Source organism: Poecilia formosa, unplaced genomic scaffold (assembly GCF_000485575.1).
Source record: "Poecilia formosa unplaced genomic scaffold, Poecilia_formosa-5.1.2 Scaffold155, whole genome shotgun sequence".
Taxonomy (NCBI): Eukaryota; Metazoa; Chordata; class Actinopteri; order Cyprinodontiformes; family Poeciliidae; genus Poecilia; species Poecilia formosa.
In genome coordinates, this window is record NW_006800094.1 from 844,861 (window position 1) to 854,230 (window position 9,370).

Genomic DNA, 9,370 nt, shown 5'->3' on the forward strand with positions numbered 1-9,370 from the left:
GAATGGTCAACAGGCGTTACACTTGGCTAAGCCCTTATTGTGCACGTGAATGCAGTGAGGGAGGGACGGAGGAAGAGAAAGGGAGATGGAGATGTGTATTGTGTGTTAAAGAGTGCAAACAGAGGTTCAGGCCATACGCCTCCCCGATTTAATTCTACATCAAAGCTAAGCAAACACACACACCCCCCACAGCCGATGTCTTACCCTTAACTCCTCCATAACTCCCTCCAAAAGCCACGCCCAAACCCTTGGATACAAGTAAGGCTGCATTTTGGATACTACTCACTCCAACATTTTAACTAGGAGAGTTAAGTGGTGAAATCCTGGAAATATTTAGCTCCAAAAACCACTTCAAGTCCAGAAAAACAACAACATTGCAAGTGAAGAACAGAGTAACTCAAGAATGCGATAAAAACTGACATTCTGGCTACAGGCAAGACCTTGTTCATGACTAATGTTTCTAGTGTTTTCACTTAACAGCTGCAAATAAAGTTGTGTGTGGCTGAGTAATAGGCAGTTGGCCTGTAAGATATTTGGTATAACCTCCCCTTGTTTCCTTGCTTACGTGTGGCTGTTATGTGAGTGCACATAAAGTGTGTGTGGGTGTCTGTGTGTTCGATATGAGTGATGCGCGAGGACCAATGTTCTGTCTTCCCTGCAGCAGTGACGGCACACTGGGGGGTTGGAGGCCTGGATTAAACACAGAGGAGTGTCTGTCTTGCTGAGTTATAGCGCTCATAACACAAACACACACGCAAACACAGAACCTACAGTGACACACAGACATTGGGTGGAGAGACGCAGACAATCAAATTTGTATCCAAAAATATTTGACACACCAAGAGTCGCGTCATTAAACACAAAGTGACACACAATCAATATGTTATCCAGATACAAACAGCCAGCACAAGAGATCTGAATACAGGGCACAAACACATTTTTTACCTCAAAAGTCTTCTCTAGAATAAAAGGAGAGGTGGATGGGTGGAGGGATGGATGATGTACAAACTGATGAATGGGCAGACAGATAGATGTTGCAGCAGGACAGGAAACAAAGTCTGGGACTTTAATATGTTAATTTTGATTAATTACTTTAATTTTTTAAAACTCATTTGCATTTTCTCTCCGTTTCATACAAAGTTTTTATGCATCTGCTTGTATCTGGTAAACGCATAAATCTGACGCAAAAGTGATATCCACAAAAAACAGCAATGGATGACAAAGTTGCTTCTTTTTGTGAATTTAGTTCTTTTTCTGCCAATTTTTGCTTTAAAAGACGATCTGATGGGATATTGGAAAAGGCTATTGTTGTACGCAGAAAGGAGTTGGCCTATTACCAAAAGCTATTCGAGCCTAAAATATCAATTCAAAATATGTTGTAGAAAGCACAGACGCCCCCAAAAAATAATGCCAGCAACCACAGTCTACATTTCTAATGTATTTTTTCAAAGAAGCTCTACAAATGATCTGGGGTTCCTAAAACACTTGAAAACTGAATGTTTTAATAGCACTTTGCATCAATCTGATGGTCAAATAACTAAAAAACAAAACAAGTATTTATGAGCTCATATGTCTATTTATTCAATAATTTAACAGCAAAAGGAATTTTTGAATGGAAAATGTTTCTCAGTATACGGTTTTGATTACAAACCCTGCAATTAACTCGACTAACATGTTTATCAAGTCCCACTACTACAATATGTATATTTTTTTAAATATGTGCTTCCACTTATAACAGCCAAAGTGTGTCATCTGATTAGTTATTTTAAATATGTTAGAAACCATGAAAAATGTTTTGTTTCAGATGTTTCTGAATCTCAAATCAAGGGCAATAAAACTTGTTACTATTGTCCATCAAACCAAGTCCCTCTGCAGCCATTTTCATATTCAGATTTCACATAATGCTTCTCCCTCATGGAGACCCTTTAACCAGTAAAGTGACCTCAGAGTCCTGATGGAGCAAAGAACGAAAGAAAGAAAGTCTGGTTAAATTGGATTTGGCCCGGCCTTAACCTCAGCCCCTCTCTGTGTTATGTGTCTTCTGTGGGCCAGGAGGCTAATTTAATTTGCAGGGGAGCAGGATGGGGGTACGGGTAAATGCCGTCTGTCAGTCTGGAAGTTGCACTTTGCACTCCTGAAGATCTAACAGTAAGAACTTCAGCAGGAACACGGATGACATATGTTCGCACTGTAACCAACACTGGCAGCTGTCTTACTCTAAACCACTACATCACTCTTACGTGTGCAAACAAAAGGAGGCGAGTTAGAAGTTTAAAACACGCAACTTATTCAGGAGCTTAAGATGGCAGAAACAGTCATTGACCTGTGCTGTCTGTTCATTGCAGCCACCATGAGAGCGGTCCATCCCAGCCGGTGACGATGATTTGGATCCACGCCTTCTTTTATTAGCCTGAGGGGAAAAAAACAAAGTTTTATTTTACAGTCATATTATCCATGACAGAAGATTGTAGATGGGAGTAGACACAGCAAAACACAACACAAACTCTTCCAATTTTAACACGTACTAAAAGATTTGAAGAGAAAAATATAAAAATAAGAATAAAGTTAGGCGAAATGCCGTAATAAAGACGGGCTGTTCATAAGACACTCTTATCCCAGTCTTGACGAGTTAATGTATCTATGACCAGACCAGGTGTGTGTGTTTGGGGGTGGTTTAGCCTCAGGGTACACCATCAGGTGCTGCGGTGCCACTGTCCCCCTGGATGTGACTGTGTAAGGAATCCTCCTGTCTCGTCTCGTGCCGATCAGACAGGCAGTGTCGGTGTTTACAGTCAACACGGTGGCCTCTTTCTGGTCTGCACTCAGCTCCGATTCGCTCTGGCTCCGTTTTCACTGCCTGTTCTGCATGAGGTAGCAGGGTTAGGATACAGATCTAATGGTTGATGCTGCAGCTGCAGATTGGCTCCAGCCAAAATGCACAGATCTTAAAAGTTAAAGGCGGAGCCAGGATGGCAAGCTAAAACAATTTAATCTCACTGAAAAAAGAATACGGCACTGGACCAAAATCTACTTTAGATAAATTGGACTTCTTGAAGCCTAATTGGTATTACTATGCACAACTGTAGCTCAGTGGTAGAGTGGTTGTCTTGCAATTGGAAGGTTGTAAACTTGATTCCAGCTTTCTGCTCTCATGTATTGATGTGTCAGTAGGTAACCCACTTAACCATAGGTTGCCTACCAGTCGGTGTAATAATGTGTGCATGTTGGTTAGTGTGACAGTCACTGTAGTGTAAATCACTTTGAGGCGAATGTACAACTGGTAAAGGCTCTATATAAATTCAATCCATTTGCCATTTTATTTTCCCATATTTCAGAAATTGTACTTTGTGATCCAACTGAAATCTACAGTAAATATCAATAAATTCGATCTCACTAAAAATATACCAAGTCAAACTGAAGTAGGGGTGTCAAACAGCAGGCCTCTCAGCCCAGTGTCCTCCAACTTTTAGATGTGTGTCTAGTTCAACACACCTGAATCAAATGGTTGAATTACCTCCTCTGCATGCAGTCAAACTCTTTAGTTCTACTAATGACCTCATTAATTCACTCAGGTGTGTTGAAGCCGAGACATTTAAGAGTTACATGAGACCGGCCCTCAAGGACTGGATTTTGACACCAATGATGAAAAGGTTTCTATCGATTTTTCAGATCAAAATTCCAAACTTTCTCAAAGTCAAATGTTCTAGTCATCAGGCCTATTTAAGCCTACTTTACCATAAAAGTATGCCAACATTACTGTGAAGATAAAGCGTAGATGTATGGAGGCACAGATGGATGGACATATGGACTTTATACTCAAATTCAATACTTTTCCAGACTGCACAGGAACATCTTCCATTAAATGTTGCATCGAGTTAAGCTACTGCTGAAGAATCATGTTGCATGTGTCTTACCAGAACCTACCTTTTAGTTCTGTAACTACACGGTCCAAATAGAGGCAATAATTCCAAGAGTAAACAAACATCAAAATATATGTAAAAGGGAATATTTTTTTCCATCAGCACAAATTGTATTTAAAATGTCTGTATGCAAAATGTATTTTTGTAACTATGGAGTTAAGTAAGTTAAGGAACAAACCTTTATGCAGTGATGACATTTTAAAAGCCTTTAAAAAAGCAGACCTCGATTTGAAAGAGTGCCTCTCAGTAGACACACCCTGACACTCCACCACTTCTGATAACTCAACCAAAGCACTTAACACATCTGTGACCTGCTGAATGGCTGACTCCCTGCACTCTCACCTACACCATCTGCCACATGTGGACAGGTAACCCAAGCCTGAAAGTGGAGACACACATTATGCACACACTCAGATACGGGGATTTAGATACCAACCAGAATCAGAACACACACAGCCAGCTCTAAGATAAACATTTATAGTATCCTTATATGAATATAATGTATAAATGAATAAATGATAGGAAGTCAGATTAACATGACCAGCAAATTTAAAAAGTGCATTAGTTATTATTTTTGGTATCTTATAATTGGTATTTTAAAGCAATTTTCTGCAAAATAAATCTGACTAAGATCTATAAAAATGTTTTCATAATGCATTACAACACACTACTTTTCACAAAAGTAAGAGGAAAAAACCCTAAAGTTTGAGATCCATCCTAAGAACGTTTCCTGCAGAAACAGATGGTCCTACTCTGCCACCTGGTGGTTTGTCATAGCTCTGCAACTGAAGAACAGCTTAGAATCGGCTTTGACAACAGTAGATGATCCTGACTGTTCTGGAAACTGTCCACACAGCATTTTATTTGTGACCATACAGGCTGAATGTGGCAAACACATTGCGTTGCGCTGCAAAGATCACATCCAATGAGCATGTTCAGAATTCAAAAAGGGGAAATGAAATTATATGTTTGAAATTCCTGGTGAAATTAAAAATCACTTTCCCATCAAAAGAAATGTTGCAAAGCAATTATGTTTTATTGATTATGTTTTCCCTACAAAAAAGAAGAAGCAAGGAAGCAAATGCTATTTACTGATGTAAAACCTTTGAATGTGAAAGTGACAAAACAGTTTTATTAATTAATGAGTACAAAGAACATGAACAGAGGTTTGAGAAAGCTATTCAGAACAAAACAAAATCCCTCAATTTTTTACTTGTTCAGCTGGAGAAATACTAACATTTCATGTGATTCAAATAAATTCTGAAGAAATTATACTTTTGGGATTCACTGATGTTAAAAAGTATCACGACACAGCTGTATAGAAGATATCACTCAACAATCTTAAAAGATTGTGTAATTGAGGCAAAAAAAACACAAAGAATGGGAGAAATCATACATTTTTTAAACAAATCTGTTAGTTTAGGTTGCAAATTTGAGGTGAAAATAAAAAAAAAAAAACATCTGAATTACCACATATAAACAAGAAGTGATATTAGTAATGGCTCAAAATTATTGTAGTTTTACAAAGTTACACCAAACAATTATTGATTTATTATTAGTAGTAATAGTTTCCAATTCAACATGATTTTACAGCTATATTTTATACCAATAGCTGAAATACAGCTTATCATTTATTTTGTTGAAATAAAACATCCCGTGAAGGATCCAAGTGATAGCGTGAGCGTAGTTTTCAGTGGTTGTATGATGCTGTCACAAAGACCTTTTCCAAGATGTAAACTATAACAAGAGACTTTATGAAACACTAATTTAAGAAAGACAAATAAATGGCAAATTCTCTTAATATTTTCTGAGATTCTGAGACAAATTTGTATATTTTGCTACCAGTAGCTGAAATAATGCTAATGACTTATTAACGTACAATAAAGCAGGTGAGTGTTTGTGTGTGAACTTGTGCTGTACCTGGACACATCCTGTGCATTATTGGTTCTTGCTGCCTCAAGAAGAGAATCATCTGGTCATTTCAAAAGCAAAACAATAACATTAGTACACAGTAGAGAGTGTGTATGACCAGTTATTGCAGTTAATTGTATTTCTACAATATTTTTTAAACTTTTCAGTGTACTTATGTGCAGTATTGAGAACACGGCAGCTTAACGCGTGTATACCTTTGTTATCGGAGTCTTTCCTGAGGCAGAAGGCCACTGCTGCGGCTGACAGCACACCAGCTGAGGCCAGTCCTGCTCGGCTGGCATCCCCACCTGTACCCCGGCTCTCACTCCCACCACTCTGTCTGCTGTCCTCCCAATACTGGTTATTTTGGCGCCCTCTACTGGCCAGAGCCGCCCAGGAGCTACGGCGGTTCTCCAGGTTTGACAGCCATCTTGGGGCGAGGTGGTGGTACTGCACCGATGGGTTCACGCTGGTAACAGCAGTCTCTTCAGACAAAATCCCCCTCCTGGATACACGGGACGTGGATACGATAGGGTTTCGGTTGGTCTCCGCCTGTGTTTCGCGGAAACATTGACCTGTGGCTCCACTGGCACTGGTCTGGAGCACGCGACCGCACGGTGACAGGCTGCGCGACCTTCGCGTCAGCAGCCTGGTAGGAACGGATGATAACATGGCGATAAACTCACCCAAAAATTATGAGGTAGATGAAACCCTCAGTGAGAGAGCGACCCGTAATTAGTTTGACACTCTGAGTTGAAAAACGCCGCGTTGGTTCAGGTGTAGCTCCCACCGTTCTTCTGCTTACAGTCAGGTAGTAAGCCGAAAATAGCCGTTTCACCTCATCCTAGCCTTTACGTCACAGGATGTTGTGCATTCTGGGAAATGTAGTTCTTCCAGAAAAGTAGCAAAGCGGCGGTCTGAATGAAATGTTACCATAGGGAGCCCTGCTTGGTCTCTGAACCTTTTTTTATGTTTTAGTTTTACGTAGTGGACTATCCACTTTGGAGGGGAAATGTTTTAGGCATGGATAAATCTGAATTACATTAATGGGATGGAAAAAATAATCAACTGTGTGTGTTAATGACTTTTTAATAGGTAAAACTGTATTTAGAGTTAAATATTTCGAACATTCATTTATTTTTGTTATGTATGGGCAAGTCTTAAATTAATGTTACTCATTAAAATAATAAAAAAAATACGTTCCTACATTCTATGGCATCTTTAAAACTGTATATTCTTTGACCTAAAGAGACAGATGGAACAGAGACATATTTGTTTTGATTTTAAGGACTCACTTCAATTACCTTATGCGAGTGCTGCTTTTTTTTTTAAACTGAAATGAACAATTTTGTATTACAGTACAGTGAACGTTGAGTACGAACACCACCAGATGGCGCCAAATTACAATTGTTAAGGTGCATCTCTGTGTTACCTGGTGATGGACTGTTGACCTGTCCAGGCTGTACGCTACCCCTCACCCATGACCACTGCAGATAAGCACCAGCCCCTTCACAAACCTGCAAGGATAAACGTTATAAACAATAAAGTTTGTACATCACAATTTATGTTTATTAGAACAATCAAAATGACTATCAAGTTTTATGGAATTTGTTTTTTTAAAAAGCTTCTGTGAAAAACGGTGGATCACAATACCATATGCAAAGATGACTGAGCTAAAGCTCAAACTTAAGAGGAAATGCGGTATATCTTAGGCACTTCCTATTATTATGATCTGATTGAAATAGCATCAACGTGCTTTCTTATCTGATTGCTTCCTGTCACAGATTTGATTTGATTCTGCTGTGCATAAAAATGCTCTAATGAATTTACTATGAAAGCACTATACAGATACAATTAATCAGAAACAAGTCATGCAGAGATTTCTTTTAGATATCCCAGGTTACACTGGTGGGCATCTAAACCTAGCCCTCTCCAACTAAGCACACATATTTTTTGCCTCAGAATATAAGCCTCAGTGGACTTCCTTCTGTGGAGTATAATGTTCTAAATTGTGTGCTGGCAGTAGACTTACTGTCCCTCAGCAGACATGAATCATCGAGAACAACATACTCTGCCAGCATAAATCTGCAGGCACCTTTCAGATGTGTCAGTGTGGGTTTGCCGTCATGGATACTTGACATTCATTCCCTCCAGCAAACACATCTGTTATGACACTCTGCATTCCCACTACTGAATAGATCAGCTTCTGCAAAAGGCTGTCCCTGTGAGCCAAAACAGCGTGTTCCTGAAAAGAGCTTATCTGAGCAGTTGGCAGGTGTAGTTAATGGCCATTATTACATTCGTGCATTTGGTTCTACAATTAGAAAAACTGAATTGGCATGAGCAACTGACATTATATGACAGGCACTGTGGTTTTATGCAATTCTCACAAAGCAGTGGAAGTATTGAGTAAACTATGGACTTTGTAGGATGAAGGATCTTTAAGAAAAAGTTTTTCAATAAAATCTTCAAAAGAAAATGGATATCTGTCATTAAAACCTAAACTGTCTGGCAGATAATTCTAGCAGATTGATATTTAAAAGACCTATCTCCCAAAATGTTAGAGGTCCAATAGGAACCACAGGCGATGTCACAGAATATTTATTAAAAGAAACCCTGTTTTTAACTTTAAACTTTCCTCAATTGTCTGGTCCAGTGGACTGCAACCTGCAGCTCTGGAGCCACAAGTGGCTCTTCAGACTCTCCAATTTTTAATTCCTTTGCCCAAAAATTATAACCAATTATATATATATATATATATATATATATATATATATATATATATATATATATATATATATATATATATATATATGAAAGCAGCAAATAAGAGCTAGCCTTTGGAGTTTTGTTCTAGTAGCAACTTTTGTAATATTTTTTGTAAAGTTTTTTTTTTTTGTCTTTAGGTTGCAAACTAAGTATTATTTTTGATGTTTTCAGTTAAGTTTGAACATTATGTAAAAGGAAATGCTTTCATACCCCATTAGTGTGAAAGTTAACTTTTTATTTTAAACCCACACCCAAAAATGAAATAGTTTTTCTTTCATTTAAAAATACTGAAAAAAATCTAATAGATATTGTAAATATAGGTTAAAAAAAAATTAAGGGGTAGGCCTATGTAGCTTCTGTGACTCTAAACAACTTTTGGTTAGGCAGACTGAAGACAAAAATAAACCACACATTTTAGCAAAACACTGCAGTCTTTTGCAAAATTAGCAATATTTGGTGGTACAGCATTAAAATTCCATGGAGAGAGAAAAGGGGTGTATAAAAAAATGATTTATAGTAACGCAACTGAATAAAAATAGTAAATAAAGACATAAGAGACAAAATACTACATTGTAATACATTTAAATACTTTAATTGTACTCCATAGAAACAGTGAAATCCTTCCCAGAGAAGCCAACAGGGGGCAGGCTTTTCCAAAGTTAAAAAGCAAATGAAATACGGCTAATTTTGGTCTTGCATTTCTCTAAAATGTTGTCTACTACATATGAGTTTAATTGGACAAGCTAAATTAAGTTGTTGCTTAACTGAAA

The 9,370-nt window shown here is 38.1% G+C and overlaps 1 protein-coding gene across 3 annotated transcripts in view; it reads right to left on the reverse strand.

Annotated features, from left to right (window-relative positions):
* The window catches only part of clpb (ClpB family mitochondrial disaggregase), a 33,641-nt gene extending 26,946 nt beyond the window's left edge, over positions 1 to 6,695 (reverse strand). For all 3 annotated transcript variants that reach the window (XM_016677422.1, XM_007564128.2, XM_016677423.1), the window contains exons 1-3: positions 6,047 to 6,695; positions 5,841 to 5,892; positions 2,324 to 2,410 (exon numbers count right to left, since the gene is read on the reverse strand). In XM_016677422.1, coding sequence (XP_016532908.1) covers positions 2,324 to 2,410; positions 5,841 to 5,892; positions 6,047 to 6,503 — 596 coding nt within the window. In that variant the 5' untranslated portion in view covers positions 6,504 to 6,695. The remainder of the gene's footprint in view (positions 1 to 2,323; positions 2,411 to 5,840; positions 5,893 to 6,046) is intronic.
* Between the last annotated feature and the right edge of the window lie 2,675 nt (positions 6,696 to 9,370).